This window comes from Hemicordylus capensis, chromosome 5 (assembly GCF_027244095.1).
Source record: "Hemicordylus capensis ecotype Gifberg chromosome 5, rHemCap1.1.pri, whole genome shotgun sequence".
Taxonomy (NCBI): Eukaryota; Metazoa; Chordata; class Lepidosauria; order Squamata; family Cordylidae; genus Hemicordylus; species Hemicordylus capensis.
This window is the reverse complement of record NC_069661.1, coordinates 105,463,673-105,485,502: the sequence shown is the minus strand read 5'-3', so window position 1 is coordinate 105,485,502 and position 21,830 is coordinate 105,463,673. Positions and strand designations below refer to the sequence as shown.

Genomic DNA, 21,830 nt, shown 5'->3' with positions numbered 1-21,830 from the left:
TTATGGAGAGGGTGCTGGGCAGAACTCAACACACGCCTTCCATTTTCTGTAGCATCACAGTAGCAGTATTCACACATTATGTTCGACACTTGTTATTAATATGTTATTATTATTACATTATTACATTTATATCCCGCTCTTCCTCCAAGGAGCCCAGAGGGGTGTACTACATACTTAAGTTTCTCTTTCACAACAACCCTGTGAAGTAGGCTAGGCTGAGAGAGAAGTGACTGGCCCAGAGTCACCCAGCTAGTTTCATGGCTGAATGGGGTTTGAACTCGGGTCTCCCCGGTCCTAGTCCAGCACTCTAACCACTACACCACGCTGGCTCTCTATGTTATGTTGAACACAGGTAGAGCAGTACACTTCTTATATGTACCATGCATTTGAGGGGCCTGTGCTCAGGTTCATTTTTAAAATGAATGTTGTCAGGGATCAAAACAAACATGTAGAAGCATACAGACATTTGTACACTCATATGGATGGCAGCAAGTGGACAGTTGTGGGAAAGGGGAGAATGGTGGCCTTCTCAGAAATGAGGTGGCATGGGCTGCTACTTTTAATGAGTAAGCTCCCAGCCCCCAGGAAGCCTTTGGAAGGGCATCCAGAAAGATGGAGGCTTCAGGCACTCCACTGACCAGTTATAGTTGAAGTGCAAGGCCTGAAACGTTTTCCTTAATGGAACACTGAGCACCACTGCCAGTCAGTGAAGACAAGAGCTAAATGGAACAATGCTCTAACTCCATATAACATGGCTTCCTATGTTCCTAATACATTATTTGAAGGAGGAGAGTTGGTCTTGTGGTAGTGAGCATGAACTGTCCCCTTACCTAAGCTGGGTCTGCCTTGGTTTGCATTTGGATGGGAGACTATATGTGAATGTTGTAAGCTATTTCCCTTAGGGGATGAGGCCACAGCTCAGCGGAAGAGCATCTCCCAGGTAGACTACCTGGTATCTTCAGGTGTGGCTGGGAGAGACTCCTGCCTGTAACCTTGGAGAGCTACTGCCAGCCTTGTAGACAATACTGAGCTAGTTGGACCAATGCTCTGACTTGGTATAAGGCAGCTTCCTAAGTTAAGGGAAAGAAACTGAAGAGGGGAGGCAGAAGTTAGCCAGGAGGCTACCATATGACCTCTGCAGTCCCCGACAGCTATTAAGTCCCAAAGCATATTATTTATTTGACATATTTTTATTCCACCCAAAACTTACATCTCTGGGCAGTCTGCAACAAAGCAAAATAAAGGAAAACAGAAAAAAAATTAATTAAAAGCCTGGGTGAACAGATGCCTCTTTAAAGACTTTTTAAAAGTTGTCGGAGATGGAAAGGCTCTTATTTCAGCAGGGAGCACGTTCCAAAGCTTTGGGGCATCAGTGGAGAAGCCCCATCTCCAAGTAGCCACCAGACGAGCTGGTAGCATCCCTCCTGATGATCTCAATGGGCGGTGGGGTTCATGACAAAGAATATGTTATCTTAAATACCCAGGGCCCAAGCCGTTTAGGGCTTTATAGGTTATAACCAGCACCTTGTATTTTGCCCAGAAACTAATCGGCAGCCAGTGTAGCTCTTTCAATACGGGAGTAACATGGTCTTTCCCAAGTTGTGTGGCAATGCTGGAACTAACCATGGCATAGGATACCATATCCTATCCACATTGCCAAATAATGCATCTGACATAGCCCTTAGCAGCTGCAATTTGCCAGCAAGTTGGAGCTTGAATAAATATGGAAAGCCCTTAAAACCTTAACAAAGGTTTTTTGTTAATAGATTTTACATACAGGAATCCCAGTCCTCCTTTGCATCTGGTCACCCTTTCTCAAACCAGGTTTTTGCCATAGTTTACAACACCCTTGCGATTTCTTCAGCTTCAGAATTAGCATGGCATAGTGCTAAGAGACTGAAAGGTTTGAACCAAAAAGCTCCTGGCTCAGATTTTGCTTCTGCCATAAACTCAGCGGGTGCCTTTCAGCAAACCACTGTTGCAGCCTCAGGCATCTACCTACAACTGAGCAACCTTACAGAGTTGTAAGAATTATTGAAAAAATGCATGCAAAGTTCTCTGAATACTCATAAAGCACTGTATAATAATCTGCATTTATTAGTAATTAAAATGTACCTTGAAGCAGCAGCAGATGTGGAAGAACCTGGTATTTCTGGAACGGGACGATGTCTGAGCATAAAAGACCGGGTTGTTCTGGGAGCTCCTTTCGTAGGACTTTGAGTACGATGGTTATACAAATCATTTTCTATCATTTCACCTTTAAACTCAAAGAACTGAGAGATAGGTAGACCATCTGATAAACTTTGCAGTCCCATAAGCAGAGGATCAGCACCCTCTCGGGACTTCATCTCAGGTGAAGATAAAGCACAGGAAGAGGAAAATGTTTCTTCAGGAGCATGATCAATCTGCAAACTAATGGATTCCAATGCTCCCTTTTCAAGAGCTTTATTCACACAAGGTATCTTTTGGGGCATCACATTTTTCAATGCATTTGCCATCACAGCTGTTGCGCAGTTCGAGTTCTGACAACATAAAGAGTCAGAATCTGAATATGGGTCGCCTCCAATTTCCAATGACTCGCCTTTAGTGGGCTCAAGATTTTCATCATATGTGCAATTCTGATCACGGACCACATTTGTCAGTTCGCTGGATGCCCAGCTACTTGTTATTTCACTGTCATTTAAGTTTAGAACCTGCTTGTTGAAACTGTGGCAAAGTGACTGAGAACAGCTATTTCCTAACTCCTCAGTGGCTCCAGTTTTCTGGTTTTTAACAGATGCAGATTTTCCCTGCATCTTTGCAAACATGGCCTCCAACTGCTTCAGAATTCTTCTGCGGTGCCCAGTAGGAGATATTCCAATCTGCTGAAGCACACAGTTGTTAATCCCCAAACAGTCTTGCAAAGTGTTATAACCAAAGTCTTGGAAGTTTGGAAAGTACTGTCCCAAGTTGATGCCCACTAAGAATTCTTTTATATCTACATCAGTGTTGCTGAATGACATACTGGCAATTTAGTTCCCTACTTTCTCTTGCAGAGCTCCAAAGAGGCATAATACGATGTACACATTTTCAGTATCAAGGCAACGTTCTTCTTTCTTTAAGCCTCCCCAGGTAGAATTAAATGTCTTCCACAAGTAGTAAAAACATATATAAATTCAACACAGCTTCAAACCCTCTGGCAGAGGAGAAAGAAAAGAAGAGCATATGTATAAGAGATACTTTCAATTGCCAAAGTCAGTATTATTTTAAATCAAATGAGCATGCAGCCTTTTCTCTTGTGCTCGAAGATTTCAGAATTAAATCTGACATATGTCACTCCTGCTTGACAATTAACTCTCAAGTGCCTGTAACATTACTCAAGACAACAAAACAAACACAAACTTGCAACTCAACTGGTCACATGTGGCAAGCAAGCATCATCTCCAAGGAACTAGGCACTTCTGTAAACTGGTAAAACTTTTGTTAATTGGGAAAAGTTTGGTTCTTTTTTCTTTGAGGCTGTATATATAAACTATCAGCATAGGTATGTTTTCTTTGAGGCTGTATATATAAACTATCAGCATAGGTGTGTGCAAGCAGGTGTTTGGAGCCAAATCTTTCTTTTTCTTTTTTTTAAGACTTGTTTGCATAACACTTGCTAATATTTGAAGAGTAAAATTAACAGCATGTGTATTTGATTAAAAAGGCATATTGACAAGGCAGTGGACGACCCCTGCATGCTTAGATCCAGTTTGACATAAGCAAGATAAAAGCACAGTCAATTGAGGATCTCAAAATGTCAACAAGGTTTTTGGTTCTGGTATGTTATTTTACTAAGGAATCAGGAACCCTGATTAAGCAGGGTTCCCAATCACATGGTTGCTATATACACACAGAAACCCAATTCTCACCTTTGTCTGAGTGCAGCAAGGTTGAAAGTAGGGCCAGCCAGCACAAGGTGGCCAGGAGTGGGGACAGTTCCTGTACATTCCTTTAACAGTCATTCTTCATATAGTCACTTCACAAATATTATACATATCCTGCAGCAGCTTTATTGGTTACCAGTCTGCTTCCAGGCTAGATTTAAAGTGCTGGTCTTGACCTTTAAAACCTTCTGCCGCTTGAGGGTGGGGTATCCGTCAGATCGCATTCATCCATATGAAGCTGTCAGGGTCTTTCATTCAGCATCTCAGACCCTGCTTGTGGCCCTACCACTAACTGAGATTTGGCTGGTGGGGACTTTTCTGTTTTGGCTCCTCGGCTTTGGAATGCCCTAGTGGAAGAGATTTGCTGCTCTCCTTCTGTGAGGGATTTTTTTAAAACAAAAACATCAGGAGGGAGAGGCATGCATGCCACGTCCACAGGGGACTTTCTGTTTAAGACATCAAAAAATGTTATGTCTTCACCAGACCACAAATACACAGAAATCCATACCAATTCCTGCTATGAGGAAAAGGGTGCCCATTAGTTTGTTTCACTGAAACACATCGGCAAGATTTCATTTCATTCCCAGTCACATGAACAAATGGGTGCAACACATGACTTCATTTTATCTGCCTGATTACACTATGGACTATGTAAGAAAGCTAGTGACTTCTCTCACCACCCTCCATAGTTGTCTATCTTATGTTCCTTTTTTAGATTGTGAGCCCTTTGGTGACAGGGAACCATTTTATTTATTTATTTATATCTATGTAAACCACTTTGGGAACTTTTGTTTAAAAGCGGTATATAAATATTTGTCGTACTCCTCCGCCTTTCATATACACACATATTGAGAGGGACTGGCACTCATGCAATGCAGAGGAAGGAATGACTTTTATCAGTCCTGCTGGCAGTACTCAGTTTTACACAATCACACCCATGTAGCTGAAGAGTCTTTTATTCCCTTGACAAGGCTTAGGGCACTGCTTACAGGCTATATTTGCCTAAAGCTCGACTGGATGTGTCAGCTCTGATAATCAGAGTTATTTGAGCAGTAATCATGACTCCATACTCTTTCTCATGTCAGCCGCTCCCTAAGCAATATTTAGCTAGCACCACCTTTGCTTCTCAATTTCCAGGCTCAACAAACTGGTATCTTACCCACTACTGTTTATTAGTGTACAAAAACTATTATAAGTAGTAATGCATTCTCTTGATTACCAAGCCAAACAGACTGAAATTATCCAGCTACATAGATCTCATGCAGCTCATCAGGGTTCCTCAACTTCACCCCTCCTGCAGCTGCTCACCTACAACTCCCATAATCCCTGACTATCGGCCACTGTGGCTGGGGATTATGGGAATTTTATTCCAGAAACAGCTGGAGGGCCAAAGGAGGGCCTAAACTGTGCTGCCCTATATTGCATATTATGAGACATAATATTTCAAATTGCAGTTCTGCGGATGAAACACTGTTTCATAAAATAGCATGGAAAAATGCACTGTGAACTCCTAACAGGCTAGCAGTTGCTATAATGGACAGCACTTCCTTCAACACACATTCACAGAGGTGCTCTTACCCCTGGACTTCTGGGCCAAAGTTCAGGGCCTCCACACACCCCTGGGGGGCCCCCAAATCCTGTTTAGTCTGCTCTGGGTGGTGTGGTTCCCACTGGTAGCCGAGTGTTATTGTGACCTGTGCCAGATGCTTTTGAGACAGATAGGGGAGTGTGGAATGAAATATGTGGGATGGGAATATGTTAAGTTGCATGCTGAAATGTTTCTGCTAATGCATATTTGCAGAAATATACCTGTTTTATATTCTTACATTCTTGTGAGTTCTATTGCTCTTTGTGCTCTCAAGAACCGTGTTAAAAATACTCTGTGTGTGTCACAGGGTGTGTGTGTGTGTATAAAGGGGGATGATGCTTAACTTGCAGGAGGGGACTCCAAAGTAGTGGTGTGCATGGAACCAGCAACTGCAGTTCAAAGGTGGGGGGAATAGACTTAATAACCGGGGAGGGTGCTCTTACCACTCCTCCCGCCCACACACACACTGCATTTCCCCCACTGTCACTGTCATTGAAATAAGTTCCATGGGGCGGTAGCGTATCTCCTTACCACCCCGGTACATCACGGACTGGAAGTGTCCGGAAGTGTCCACTGCACATGCACACATCACATGACATGGCGGTGGGGGAAATGCAGGGGGGCAGGGTAAGAGCATCCTCCACAGTTCTTAAAGATATCCTCCCCACCTTCAAACTGGAAGAACTGCCCAACATTCGAACTGGTTCAGAGGTCCATTAAAAGGGCCTCCGAACCACTTCTGTGCACATCCCTAGGTTCAGCCTTTAGGTTCAGACACCAAAATTACCTAGGTGCACCGCAGCACATTCATATCGCCTTCTCTCACACATACATATAGAAGAAACACTCTTGTATTCATCTACAGAGCTTAATTAGTGCTCTAATGCAAGTGATAATTCTCCGTTGCAATACACAATCTAGTGCAGGACAAGGCCATGCAACGATCATAACAAAATATGTGTAATGCAAAATGCTGTAAAAGAAAGATTCTTCCAATGCAGACTGAATATAATTTAAATCTATTTTAGACCCTTTAAAACAGCTCTAGTTACAATTTGTCTCTTCACAAATATTCACTTTGGCATGTTGAGTCTTGCTTCCAAGAGCTGCTAAAGCTTGACTGTTTAAAGACCCTTGACCAATAAGGGAGGCTTTCTAATACAAAAGGAGAGACAGATCTGTTCAGCTTAGGCCCCCCCAGCTGTTTTTGAACTACAACTCCCATAATCCCTAGTCACAGTGGCCAATAGCCAGGGATTATGGGAATTATAGGCCAACATCTGCTGGAGAGCCGAAGTTGAGCAGCCCTGGTTTAGAATAAATATGTACATAGAAACCAGCAACTGCTTGTATTTTATCCCCATTGGCAAGTATCTTCTAACACAGAGGGAATTCCCAGATAACAGCAGCAAAAGCTTTAATGCTATACTAGCACTTTTTGTCTTGTTGAGTGGTGATTACATGTTATTTAGCTCAATCACCACCGCAGACTCACTTCCTCTACATGAGTCTGATTACTTTAGTGCAACCAAACTCATATGTAATCATAGTGCTGTTCACACATTTGTTCATGTAAAATCTGTACATGTACAGTTATTTACACATTTTGTTCAATGTATACTCTGTAGAATAAAAAGTCTGTACTGTACGCTTGAGGAATACAGTCCCCAGGTTCAGTTTTAAAAATTAAACATGTACAGTCACCCACACTAAAATATGTACACATGTACAGACACTTGTATGCATGTACAAACTAATGTGCAAATAGCTCTCTAATGAGGCCTTTTTACATGTTCCACTGCCTTCTAAAATGATGATCGCTGGGATGTGTGAATGTGCCTTTTCTGTAGTGGACACCAGGTTGTGAAACTCTTTGCCCCAGGAAATCCACAAATCTCCAATCAAAACTGAAATTCTTCCCATCCTCAAACATGCTTTTGGTTTGCTCCAACAGCTGCTGTTATTGTACTCAACCTTCCTTCCTCTTTTCCGCCACCGGTACTCCATGGTAAACTGGTCAGGCAAGGTAGCAGCGTACCTACCTGCCGGACTGTACCTACACAGGTACCTACCCGCCGCAGCGTACCTACCAGCGTACCTACCTGCCTGTCATTGGACCGGAAGCGGAAGTACCTGGTGCATGTTGGGAACGTGCGCGGGAACGTGCACAACATGCGTGCCCAATGTGCACACACGGACCAAGTACTTCCACTTACTTCCAGTCCGACGAGGGGCCTGGGCGGCAGGGAGGTATGCTACCGCCCTGCCGGACCGGTTTATAATGGAGCAACAGTGGGGGGAAAGTGGAGGGAGGGGTAAGTGCACCCCACACACACACCCTTAAAGTCAACACCCTCCCCCGCAACACCTTCGAACTTCCCCTGCCCAGTTCCATGCACATCCCTAATTACTACCCAGGCCCCATGAAATGCAGAAGGCAGTTCCAGAGGCACATGCATCACCCCATTTTATTTTATTTTAAAAGCATGGCTTCTCTGGAATTGCTTCAAAGGTGATCCAAAGTCTTACCAATTTTGCCCAAGGTTTTTTTGAAAGCAAATATTACTGTAAGCTCTAAGGCTTTTCCCACCCCACCTCTCCAAAAAATCCTGGTAAAGCTGACACTGCAACACTCCTCTGCCCCAGGTGAGAAAGTATACTACAGTCAGTCCACACCTGGAACAATGGCATTAAGTGCTGATTCCGCACAATATTTTTTGTTTTCTTCCACAACTGAAGACACAAAAAAGTTAGATAACAAGATAAACACAGGAATCATCATCATTTACATTTTACGAGTAATGAGTGAGAAAAGTGTGGCAACACAGGAGATCCATTTCCTTGAGATGGAAAATAGGTGATAGAATTGCAACACATTCAGCTTTCTATGTGTTATCGTGCTTTTATTGTCCTGACCATCAGGCCTGCATCAGTCAAATTTGCAATGGTGTTTTAAAAACTTTAAAACATTTTGGAAACTCAAAAATTGCTATAAAATTTCAACACTGTTGTCAGAGAAGTGGAAATGAAAATCGTCAAGAATGTCCTCCAAAGATTACTCCATGGAGACAGTACAACAATTTGTTCATTGTTACCATAACCTTGACTACTACTACAACATTGAATATTTATATACCGCTTTTCAACAAAAGTTCCCAAAGTGGTTGAATGCCCCTTTGCTCAGTTAGCAGGGGAATGACCCTAACCCTACTCTAACCATTTACTCTGTGCAAAAAACGATAGCAATTTTACCCTAATCATTTGAAAGGAGGGGAAAGGGAAGGATGATAACACAGACAAAGCTTTAAGTGCAACAATGCTATCGCCTATTTTCCACCTCTGGTTGGTAGGCATTATCAAAAATCACTATGAGCATTTATCCCTTGAAATGTTAACAATGGCTAAAGATTGAGGACCCGGTTCATGGACTCATAATGCACCTTTATCTTAAATAGTACACACCATATACACCCATGAATGCCTACCAACAGATGGAGAGTTAGTTTTATGGTAGTAAGCATGACTTGTCCCATTAGCTAAGCAGGTCTGCCCTGGTTGCATTTGAATGGGAGACTACATGTGAGCACTATAAGATATTCCCCTCAGGAGATGGAGCCACTCTGGGAAGACCGGAAGGTTTCAAGTTCCCTCCCTGGCTTCTCCAAGATAGGGCTGAGAGAGATTCCTGCCTGCAACCTTGGGGAAGCCGCTGCCAGTCTGGCAATACTGAACTAGCTAGACCAATGGTCTGACTCAATATATGGCAGCTTCCTATGTTCCTAACACCAAAATAAATGTTTGTAGATGCATCAACACTCTGATTCCTGAGGTTAGCTTTACCAACCACAACACAGAAAGTAGCTGACTGAATAAAGACTGAATGAACAGAGCAGAGTCTTGTTCTACTTCACTTGCTGAGAAGCTCCCTTCTTTCCCTTTCGAAGCGTAAAAGCAATGGCTACTAGTCTGAGGGCTACAGGCCACCTCCAGACTCAGAGGCAGATGCCTAAATACCAGTTGCAGAGGAGTAGCAGTAGGAGAGAGGGCGTGCCCTCAGCTCTTGCCTGTGGGCTTCCCAGAGGCCTTTGGTGGGCCACTGTGTGAAACAGGATTCTGGACCCGATAGGCCTTGAGCCGGATCCAGTAGGGCTGTTCCTGTCTCCTTGCTTGGAAAGATGAACAACATTTACTGATAAGGGTAAAACGAGAAATCGCTTAAGTGTTCCCTCTGACTCAAACTACATCTTTTGAGAACAAAGTTCTGTTCTTTGAGCAGGGCAAGTTGTTCAACAAAGTCCCAGTGAAGCTACTCCCTGAAGAGGAACACAATGGCATTAAAAGCAGTTCACCATGAATAAGCAGCAACAACTCATCTCAAGAGACTAAGAGAGTCCTTGCTCAACATCTGCATGTAGTCATCGATACCTTGTGCTAACTCAGGCCCACAACCCTGCTCATGCCTGGTCCTGTTGAATTGAGACAGTATAACTTTCAAGGAAAGTGTCTTCAGGAATCACAGCCTTTTCCCTCAACAGCAGTGCTTAATGTGTGGGGAAAGTAAAACCAAGCCCCAAGGAAAATGCACTCTGCCCCTACTCAGGGGCACTTTCACCTATCAGGACTTCAATCATTGTTGCAAGTTAGAGCCCAGAGTCCAAGTGAACACCAGCACAAATTAAGCTTTATTGAAAAGCCATCATTAACCCATCAAAGCAAAACAGTCTTCAGCTTTCATATTTGCCGACAGTTTCCACAAGCTTGCAAGAAGGCGGAACAGAGGAGACTTGCCTAAACTTGCCATTGTTAGCACAGCTGAACAGCAAATAGCAAAAGTAGGAGTTGCCAACTTATTTTACCAGCCCTACTCCTCTACATTTATTAGCAGCTCGTTATACAGAATCCTAGCTAGAGAAACTTTTTCTTGACAGAAATGAGATTAATTAGAAATGAGCATCTTCACATGTACACTGCTTAAAAGTGTACATGTGAAGATGCTGTTAAAAGGTATAGATATAGGACCAGTAAAACAAACACACACAAAAAACCAGTAAAACAAAAAATAAGAACTGGCTATCCTAGAAGTCTTTACAAAGCCCCTGGTTCACATTTTGACTCAGTCATGGACTCAACATGACCTTAAGTAAGCTCTCTCTGACTCAGCCCTCTACTATCATTTTCAGCAAATACCACCAATCTACAAAAGCTTTGGGGGTTGTAAGAATTACTGATATAATTCAGCTGACGTTAAATTGTTTTTGTTTTGAATATGCTGAAAACTGCCTTCAGAGATCAGGACCATAGCTCAATGGTAGAGTACCTACTTTGTATCAAGGCCCTAGTATCCCTGGCATATCCAGGTAAAGCTGGAAAATAGTCCTATCCTGCCTGAAACCATGGTGAACTACTGCCAGTCAATACCAAGCTAGATGAACTCCGCAGTTGCTATATTAGCAGAAGGCAGCACAGAAATATAAAAATAATGTACGAAAAAAGCTAAAGCTACATCTATATAATAATCATTTTAAAAGCGAAAGAGGGCACACTTAAGAACACGGGAATCTACCATATACTGATCAGACCATTGGTCTATCTAGCTCAGTATTGTCTTCACAGCCGCTTCTCCAAGATTGCAGGCAGGAATCTCTTTCAGCTCTATCCTGGGGATGCCAGGGAGGGAACCTGAAACCTTCTGCTCTTCTCAGAGTGGCTCCATCCCCTAAGGGGAATATCTTACAGTGCTCACACTTCTAGTCTTCAAATGCAACCAGGGCAGACCCTGCTTAGCTAAGAGCACAAGTCATGCTTGCTACCACAAACGAAATTTGGTGTGTGTGGGGGTCCAAGTTTTAAGAAGAAAATTAGACATACTATGTTCAATACCTGTTAACCCAGGGGGCATTAAACTCCAGTCGTTTTCCATTCCAAAACACAGATTTGAGCTACTTTTTCAACTGTGCCCTAAATGAGACAGTTTTTAATATCAGCTATAAACAAGCTGTCGGTTCTCATTAACTGTGCATTAGCTTTCTCTCTTGCCTGTAAAGTAAGCTAAGTCCAATAAAAGTTGATTACTTTGTACAGGGGAGTGGGTGCTTTTACTACATCCTCATAACAGAGGAGTCCCTAGTTTTAAGCACACAAACGTTATCAGGGCATGAGTCGAGGCAGTGAATCCGATTTCAAAAAAAATAAAAATAAAAAAGCCAGTGAGGACAGGCAAAACAACAGAGAGTTGTTTTGCCTGCCCACTAAAACAGTCACAAGAACTCAAAAAGCTAGAAGAACGTTCAAGAGAGACTTTCTTACGAGTGAACATCTCTCCCTTCCCCCGCTACGTCTGCAAACTTACCTCTAGACTTTAAAAGACGCAGAAGAAAGAGAAGGAACTCTACGCTCCCTTTCTCTCCTTTCGTTTCTCTTTCCTTCCTTCTTTTTTCTTCCGCTCGCTCATTCACACTTTCCCGATGCGCTCCTGACGGGTCACACGCTTGGCCTGGACTCTCTAGGAAGGGGCGGTAGCAGCGCCAAAGACGGCCGGGAAGAGGCGGAAGGACCACCTGAAGCAGGAGTCAGTGAGACTGCCGAGTTGCCTCCGTTCCTTCTTGAGCGCAGCAGGGCCCAGTGTGGGCTGGGAGAGGCGGCTGCTTCTCCACTGGGCGTGCTCACTTTGCAGAGTACTTGGGAGAAAGGAGGAAACAGCTTCTCGGGGGCAAAGGGTAGCGGCCAAGCCCCTTGGACTGTCACCGAAGAAGGGAGTTGTGCAACCTGGCCACGAGGGATATGCTTTGTTTCTTTCCTTAGTCGCACTCCCTGTAGGGTGCAGCTTTGTAGCTGGCCCCGTTTCCGCGCCTGGAACAGCAGTCTGACTAGCAGAGGAACGTTGGAAAGTGAAGCTTTACCGGACAGGGAGAGAAAGTCATGGCAGAAACCTTACCTGCTTGTTTTCTGTAGGCCAGGCTACCATTAAAGGCTGCAGACCCAAGAGCATAATTATGAAGGCAAGATAGGACAAGATTTTTTTTTTATAGGACAAGATTTTTTTATTGAACCAACAAACTACCAAAACGTTGCCAAAGGCTGAGAGAGATTCCTGCCTGCAACCTTGGAGAAGCCTCTGCCAGTCTGTGAAGACAAAACTGAGCTAGATACACCAATGGTCTGACTCAGTATATGGCAGTCTCCTATGTTCCTAAGGCGGAAGTTTAGGGTTGCTAAATTTTCAACTAGCTTCTGTACACAGAGCACCTTGGTGATGCATATGTGATGGCAGCTGATCAAGTAAAAAGAATTGCCTTCTGATTTCTGCACATCGAATTGTTCAAGTGACAAAGGCAAGCCAGGATGTTTTTCAGCCCAACTGGAAATGACTTTAAACATGTTCAATCCGATGTGTTTGTTTGGTTGTTGGGGGAGGGGTGTTAAATGGCCATGATGAGGGAGTGCACAGGCAGGCAGCCGAAAAGTTCAGGGGGTTGTCCAAAAAAAGGAGGGTGGCAGGTTTTACCACTTTAGTTGATCTCCATTACCTTACAATATAACAGTCCAAAAATTATTTGTTTGTAAAAACTTCAGGGGGACAGGCCTGTCCTAGCCCCCCGGCTAGGGTCCTGGGGGTTCAGTCTAGATAAAAACAGCTGTGTGAGGGAGAGAGATTTAAAGCCTTCTCCCCAGGCGTGCACACAAACCTGTTCGGCATTCTATTCTTAGAACGCCAAACAGGTTCAGAACCCCCACGTTCGAATGTGGAGGCGGGGGTGGCTTTAAGGACAGGGAAGGGTGCACTGACACAAACACCCCGCCATGCTTCCCCCTCCTGCTCTCTGTGGATAAATAGTCCAGCAGGGCGTTGGTGTACTTCCTTGCCGCCCCGTTGTTTTACTGACCAGAAGTGCTGTGCGCACGTTGCGAGTGGGCACGGACATGTCGTGCATGCATGCATGCAACGTGGGTGTGCATGCCCACAATGCACGCACAGCACTTCCAGTCAGTAAAACAACAGGGCGACAAGGAGGTACACTGCCGCCCTGCTGGACTATTTATCCATAGAGCGCCGGAGGGGGAAGTGTGGCGGCGGAGGTGGTGGTGCAAGTGCACCCTCCCCCATCCTTAAAGTACAACCCCCTACCCCCACCATTGGCTCGAAGGGAGCAGATTCCTTGCACATCCCTACTTTCCTCCACGCTGCTGTTCCTATTGAGACTGCATTTAATCTTTTGCACCTGGCACAGTCTTGGTCGAGAGTGAGGGCCCTAAATCCAGCCCCAGTTCAATGGGGGGGGGCCCTTTGGGCATATCTTCAGAGTGAAGCTCACATTGCTCTGTGTGCATGTTTCTAATCGAACTCTATGCCAGAGCTCACTATACCACTGAATTCATTACAACTTACTTCCAAATAAATACAAGTCAGATGCAGTGCAGTCCCATACACACTTGCTTTGGAATAAGTCCCACCAAATCCAGTAAAACTTAACTTCCAAGTAACCTGTATAGGATCAGGCTAACTGGCACAGAAGCAGGGCCAGAAAAATTCCCTTATTTTTCTTTGTAATGAAGGCAATGGGCAGATTCCTCCGTATGGAGGAATGATTCCTCCGTATAGGGGTGTGGGGTCCTCAGTTCCACAAGTTCTGTATTTTTTTGCCATGAAACTAGCCACTTATAGAGCTTTTTAAGTTTGTTTGTTTTTAAATAAAAATCATTAAAAATCAATAGATGGGCCAATGTTCTTCAAAATCAATACACAGAGTCCTGATAACATGTCCTACATCTGTGCCATATTTCAAAACTCTAGGTCTAGGCTATTCCAGAAATATGAAAAGGATCCTCTTTACCCTTGGGAAACATCATGGGCAGGGCTCAGGAAATCCACTAGTCTACTTGTCTATGATGAGTAAAAAATGATGCCTGCTTTGTGAAAAAAATCCTGATGAGTATTGTACCAATATAGCTTGAGGAATGACCTGATGTGTAAGAATTTTGTCTGGCTGGTGAACAGAATCAACATTTCTTGACCCAATTTCTTGACCCTAGGAGAGTGGGTGCACTGACTTGGGCCCCCAGATCCATGCCTAACAGTGCCCCCTGGTGGTCATGTGCATACATATACATGCATGTGTATCTCCACCCACCTCTAGTCAGAAATGTAGTTCTATCCAGGGTCTCATGGGAGAGGACTGAAGATTCAAGCATTATAACTCTAGTGTAAGTATGTACTGTCCACAGTAAAGTTTTTAAAAATTGCATCCTCAAAATGAAATGATTTACCAGGATCATGCACCAGACACTAGAGATTGTCCCTCAGTAATAGGGACAGTTGGAGTTTATGTTGATGTATTCTCACACCACATAATTCCCAAAGCAATGCTGTCACATTTGCTCTTATTTCTTCTGTATTTCTTTCTTCCATCTAAATCTGGCATTAACTCATAGGAACATAGGAAGCTGCCGTATACTGAATCAGACCATTGGTCTATCTAGCTCAGAACTGTTTACACAGACGCATTCATAAAACAAGATTCAGTACTTCTGTGTTTCTATTATTCTGATTGAGCTAGATAGCAGATAGTAGTTAGGTAGGTAGGTAGGTAGGTAGGTAGTCACAAAAAAACCCCCCAACCACCACCTTGTAAAGCAAGTTATGTGTAGAAGATTATTTTGTGATTTGGAGTCTCATACAATAGTTTATACTTTCTCCCCTCAATTTTAAAGAAACAAAAAAGTCAGTTTATCAAATTCTATGAGACATTATGGTTTGTTCTGACCAAATGAAAGTTTCAGCACACTATAAATTCTTTCACAGTGCAGTAAAGCTGAGTCAAAAAGAATCTTACAAAAATCGGAAAGGAAATTGCATTCCATGAACCTGATGCAATTCGGATAGTACAAGATGGACAAGACAACACTATTCTTTGAGCTAACAGTATTCCCAGGCTGCTCTCCGTTTGCAAATATCAGCTGACAGCTTTGAACACTCCAGAGATTTTATTATCTGATATTGTCCTTTTTTTCAGAGATTCTGTGTCAGCATCATTGGGAAGGGCTTTCCCCCCCTTTTAAATTACAAGAAAATACAATCACCCATTTAAAAGTTGGTTTGAAATGGCACTTCTGAAGCCCTTGCAAAGCATTTCTTCCATATTCTGTTGATTTGCGAATTCTGTAAGCTGAACAAATGAAACAGATAAAGAACCATTATGTTAGGGACTCTTGGCATATTTGAGCTTTGGCTCCAAACTCCTTTAGCTTCTTCTGCTTCACCTCTAGCAGTTTGCAAGTTATTCTTATATATTAAGGCAATTTAAATGTAAAGTATAGCATCCTCGCATACCAAAATTCTTCGTTGAGCAAACTGATTGTATATGCCAAATATAGCATGTACTTAATCATGTTAGAAAAAATTGCTTATTACAAGTTACATTCTAGAAAGAGGGAGACCTAGTATCAAATTTAGGCACAAGATAAATAAGCTACAGCTTAGGACATTATGAGAGTAAATGTCAAGTTTTACATTATGTACTGTATTTTCATTTAAAGTTATTTCTCATGCAGTTATGCTTATAGCAAGATAACTGTTTTTGTTAGTTTTTGTTGCATCTTTGCCAAGTAAAAATAAAGCTATATTATTTTTATTTTCATTGTCCTTTTTCATAGAATAATAACTTCTTTTAAAAATGCTATGGGGCCCTTTAAGATTGCCATAGCTTAGGGCCTCAACTTGTCATAATCCGACCCTGGAGATACCCTGCTTTTTTCAGTAGGAGTCCTTGGTAGGAAGAGGATATAAATGAGGAGCTGATATTTTCTAGATCCTTGTCAGTCGAGTTTCAGGCCATGGCATAGCACAGAAACGGCATTGGTCGCTTTGGTTGATGACTTGTATTGTGACTTTGATGATGGTAGCGCCCCTCTCTTGGTCCTTTTAGATCTCTCAGTGGCTTTCGATATCATCGACCATGGTATCCTTCTGGAGCGCCTGTGCAGGTTAGGTATTAGGGGCACTGTTTTGCAGTAGTTCCGTTCCTTCCTTAGTGGGCACTTTCAGTCAGTGTGTATTGGTGGTGAGGCTCTGCCTAACCCTAACCTTTGTGGGGTGCCTCAGGGCTCAGTTCTCGCACCCATTCTTTTTAACATCTATATGAAACTGCTGGGGCAGGTCATCTGCCGGTTTGGGGTGAGATTCCATCACTATGCTGATGATATTCAATTGTATATTGCCATCCTTCTGTGCTTGCCCAGTGTCTGGAGGCTGTCAGGGTCTGGATGGGCCAAAACAGGCTCAGACTTAATCCCTCCAAGACTGAGTTGCTTTTGCTTACTCTTCGATCTGGCCAACTGCCAAGTCTGAGTCTTTCTCTGGATGGGGTTGTGCTGCCACTGAAGAAGGTGGTCCACGACTTGGGGGTCCTATTGGACTTGCAGCTCCTGCTTGAACAGCACGTGGAGGTCGTGGCCAGAGGTGCCTTTGCCCAGCTTCGACTGGTCCGCCAGTTGTGGCGCTATCTTGACCAGCAGGCCTGGCAACAGTAACTCATGCCCTCGTCATCTCTTGTCTGGATTACTGTACGACACTCTGCCTGGGGTTGCCTTTGAAGATGACCCAGAAGCTTCAGTTGGTCCAGAATGTGGTGGCCCGCCTGCTTATGGGCACTAGGAGATATGATAGTGTGACACCTCTCTTGCAGTCACTGCATTGGTTACCTATTTGCTTCCGGGTGCAATTCAAGTGCTGGTTCTCACCTTTAAAACCCTTCAGGGCTTAGCACCTGCTTACCTTCAGGACTACCTCTTTCTGCCAGTCCTGTCCTGTCCTGTGAGATCTTCTCAGGTTGCCCTTCTTTCGGTCCCTAGTCTCAGAGAGGTCCCTAGTACTAAGGCCCATGGAAGGGCTTTCTCTGTTGCCGCCCCTTCACTTTGGAATTCTCTTCCACCCCAGATTCGGTCTGCCATCTCCCTTTCAGCCTTTAAGATCTTATTGAAGATCTTATTGAAGGCCTCATAAATATGACCATTTTACCACACATTCTACCACATAGCTGCTATGTAGTAAAATCACCCTTACCACTTGGCAAAATCATGACCAAGGTCATGGGAAAAGCTCATCCTGAGGTACTCTGAATCTGGTATATTCAAGGTGAAGAAACATCTGTGGCTAGGTGAATAGAACCAAATGTCTGATGTCCAAAGAGACCATATAGTTAACATATAGGAGAAGGCATGGGAGGACAGGAGCTAAAAATGTCTTAAATAACATACATGCAGTTTTGCTGCATTCTACCTTAAGTGCGTAAGCCACCTAATGGCACAGCGGGGAAATTACTTGATTAGCAAGCCAGAGCTTGTTGGTTCGAATCCCCACTGGTATGTTTTCAAGATACCTATATCAGGCAGCAGCGATATAGGAAGATGCTGAAAGGCATTATCTCATACTGCATGGGAGGAGGCAATGGCAAACCCCTTCTGTGGTCTACCAAAGACAACCACAGGGGTCTCTGGGTGCCAGGAGTCAACACCGACTCAACAGCACACTTTACCTTTACCTTAAGTGCACCAGCATAGTTTTAAATAGCTGGTGGACTACAATTTCACTGATGTTTGAAAACACAACTAACAGTGTTGTCCATTGGTCAGATCAAATATTAGTTCTTTGTATTCCAGTTCTGCACATTCCAGGAAGGCCACTCCTATTTGTCACCTAGTAACTTTTTCATCAACAGCAACTCAGTATTTCATTGCCAAGTGCTTATTTTTCAGTTGGACAACTGTACAGTATTTTCCAAGCGTAGCAATAAATAGCTTGAGGAAAAATACTTTTACAATTGTACGTTAAAAAACCATTGCACTATTGGTTTATGAGCCTGAGATGGAAGCCGCTGACACTGTTGTTGATCATCCAGAGCAAATATTGGAGAAGATCTGGCAACAAAACCAAACTTTAAGAGAGGCTCTTCGCAAAAGTGACTTTCAAGACAAGGAGAAGATAATGGAGTATATTCCAAAAGTGACTGTTCTCCTTCTGGACCTCATGAAAGCCCTCAGCACACCACTGGAGAACACTACTAAGATTCTTCAAGATACTTGCCAGTTACTGAATACACTTCAGGATAAAGGTCAGCAACAGATTTCAAGTCAAGGCAAGTAAAGCTGAATTTGTAAACCAGGATTTTGTGTGTTCACTACCTAGTAGTCAATTTCCCCCTCCAACACACATGAGAATTCATGTATATTCACACCTATATGTATGTTTGAATATGTTAATTAAGTGAAACTGGTTTCTTAGTCTCTCTCTCTCTATGAGGTCTTTCACACGACCTCACGGGTGGGGGAGGGAGGGAGGGAGGGAAGGCAAGAGCTTGCGCTGGCCCATAAGTTTGCTTAACCGTGGCTAAATGCCAGGTTAAAAAGTGGGGCTTGGTGGAGGGGCAGCTCCCAGAGCTTCACATGCGTAGCCTAACCAAGGCTGGGTTGCCCTAGCCTAGGTTAGGCTACGCATGTGAATAAAAATCCTTTAAATCTTTTCTGAGTCTCTGGCAGCTATCCCTTGCAGTGGTCTCACAAAGAAAAGTAAGCAGACACTGCTTACTAAAGTATAACATGGTAAATTTAGTACAGCAATGTAAAGGTAAAGTTGTGAGCGTCGAGTTGGTGTCAACTCCTGGCAACCACAGAGCCCTGTGGTTTTCTTTGGTAGAATGCAAGAAGAGTTCACCATTGCCTCCTCCCATGCAATATGAGATGATGCCTTTCTGCACCTTCCTTAAGTGCTGCCCGATATAGGTGTTTCCCCATAGTCTGGGAAACATACCAGCGGGGATTCAAACCAGCAACCTCTTGCTGCCTAGGCAAGTTACTTCCCCACTGTGCTACTTGGTGGCTACAATATAGCAATGTAAGGTAAAGTGTGCCATTGAGTCGGTGTCAACTCCTGGTGACCACAGAGCCCTGTGGTTGTCTTTCGTAGAATGCAGGAGGGGTTTACCATTGCCAGCTCCCACGTAGTATGAGATGATGCCTTTCAGCATATTCCTATATCGCTGCTGCCCAACATAGGTGTACCAGTGGGGATTCTAACCGGCAACCTCTTGCTTGATAGTCAAGCATTTCTGCACTGAGCCATTAGGTGGTTACTATAGCAATGTACTCAGTCATAATTTTTTGGAGGGGCTAGGGGTGCACTAACAGGGGATGGGCTTCATAAGGCAATGTGAAAGAACAAAAACCTAACTAAAATAGCCTTAACATTATTCATTGCATACATTTAATAGCATGTCATTTTTTTAAATATACATTTAAAATAAATGCCAGGTGTGGTTGCAAATTTTTAGATCAACCCCTGCTCCTGTACCCTTCAAAGTCCATCATTTTGCAGACATTTGCAAGTGATCGTGCTTATATATCCACACTATGAAAAATGCTAGATCCTGCAGATCAAACAACTCTTAAAAGGGTAGGAGTAGAACATTGTTTTCTGGTGAGCTGGCAGTCCTTGTAGAAAGTGTTTCTCAGTCATCTCATTGCCCAGGACACAGGAAACTGAGATCCAGTCAAGTAAAATACTCATGTTTTCTCCTTATATCTTTGAAAGAGACTGTGGTAAAGGTCAAGAAACTTTAAAAAATGAACCTGTTCCTGCCACACAAACCTTTCAGAAATATTTGAAAACATCAGCAAACAAATAGGTACTCTACCTGATCAGGCATATCAAAAGCTATTATATACCTGATGACAGTTCTCACAATGGAGACAAGTTAACAGCAGGGTCTACCAAAGAGCTGTATTGGAATTAACACAATTTAATTTATTCATAAATTATATGGAGGAGTGAACCAATCTTTGTATGACAGTGCTCCTAATCTTTGGTCCACGCTGCTTCAGACTCTCAGTGGATCCACTCAGTGGTAAGTTAATGGAACACGTACTTAAGGACAAATTTGTTAAACACATAGAAGAACCAGGCTTGTTGAGAGAGAGCTAAGATGACTTCTGCAAGGGTAAGTCTTGTCTTACTAAGCTTTTGAAGTTCTTTGAGAGTTGTCAACAGGCATGTGGATTAAGGTGATCCAGTTGACCCAGTATACTTGGACTTTCAAAATGTTTTGATAAAGTTCCTCATCAAAGGCTCTTGAGCAAACTTAGCAGTCATGGGATAAGGGCACAAGTTCATGTATGGATTGGTAACTGGTTGAAGGACAAGAAACAGAGGGTAAGAATAAATGGAGAGTTTTCACAATGGAGGGGAGAAAGAAGTGGGGTCCCCCAAGGCGCTATACTGGGACCTGTGCTTTTTAATTTTTTCATAAATGATCTAGAAGTAGGGGTAAGCAGCAAGGTGGCCAAATTTGCAGATAATACCATACTCTTTTGGGTAGTGAAATCCAAAACAGATTGTGAGGAGCTCCAAAAGGATCTCTCCAAACTGGGTGAGTGGGCAAAAAAATGGCAAATAAGGTTTAATGTAAGTAATAATATTATTATCAATGTAAAATTACATATTAATGTAAAATGATGCATATTGGGGCCAAAAAGATCCAACTTCACATATACCCTGAGCTGTCAGTGGCTGACCAGGAGAAGGATCTTAGGGTTGTGGTGGACAGCTCGTTGAGACTGTGAACTCAGTGTGTGGCAGCTGTGAAAAAGGCAAATCCCATGCTCAGGATCATTAGAAAGGGGACTGTAAATAAACTGCTAATAACCTATGCAAATCTATGGTGATGCCACAGTTGGAGTACTGTGTATAGTTCTGGTCATCGCATCTCAAAAATGACATTATAGAACTGGAAAAGATGCAGAAGAGGGCAACCAAGATGATCAGGGGCCAAGATGATAAGGAGCATCTTCCTTGTGAGGGAAGGATACAACATCTGAAGCTTTTTAGTTTAGAAAAAAAGGCAACTGAGCGGAGACATGATAGAGGTCTATAAAATTATGCATGATGTGGGGAGGACAAAAGGAAGTACTTTTTCACTCACTGCATAATTAATCAATGGAATTAATTCTCTGTCACAGGATTTGATGATGGCCATCAGCTTGGCTTTAAAAGGGGCTTAGACAAATTCATGGAAGACAGATCTATCAATGGTGTGATTCTTGATTACTATAGGGAACCTTCAGGCTCAAAGGCAAATCAAATTGTTACGGTCATTGGACCAGCAAAACACAAAGTACGAACAGGCTCAAAGGCAGGAGCCTCTGAATACAGGAAATCCTCATTATCCGCAGCTTTGCAGATCGTGTTTTAATGTATCTGCAGATAGGTCTTAAGAGTTTACCTGTGGAATGAAATAAAGGTGCTTTTTGCCTATCCACAGTTCTTGAGTGGCCAGAAATGAATTCTGATG

General features: G+C 43.2%; 2 protein-coding genes across 2 annotated transcripts in view; one reads left to right on the top strand and one right to left on the bottom strand.

Annotated features, from left to right (window-relative positions):
- The window catches only part of ARAP2 (ArfGAP with RhoGAP domain, ankyrin repeat and PH domain 2), a 154,311-nt gene extending 142,273 nt beyond the window's left edge, over nucleotides 1-12,038 (bottom strand). Inside the window, exons 1-2 of the mRNA XM_053255178.1 lie at nucleotides 11,843-12,038; nucleotides 2,116-3,175 (exon numbers count right to left, since the gene is read on the bottom strand). Coding sequence (XP_053111153.1) covers nucleotides 2,116-3,002 — 887 coding nt within the window. The 5' untranslated portion in view covers nucleotides 3,003-3,175; nucleotides 11,843-12,038. The remainder of the gene's footprint in view (nucleotides 1-2,115; nucleotides 3,176-11,842) is intronic.
- Nucleotides 12,039-18,352: 6,314 nt separating this feature from the next.
- The window catches only part of DTHD1 (death domain containing 1), a 30,023-nt gene continuing 26,545 nt past the window's right edge, over nucleotides 18,353-21,830 (top strand). The window contains exon 1 of the mRNA XM_053256785.1: nucleotides 18,353-18,623. Within this exon, the coding sequence (XP_053112760.1) occupies nucleotides 18,353-18,623 (271 nt within the window). The remainder of the gene's footprint in view (nucleotides 18,624-21,830) is intronic.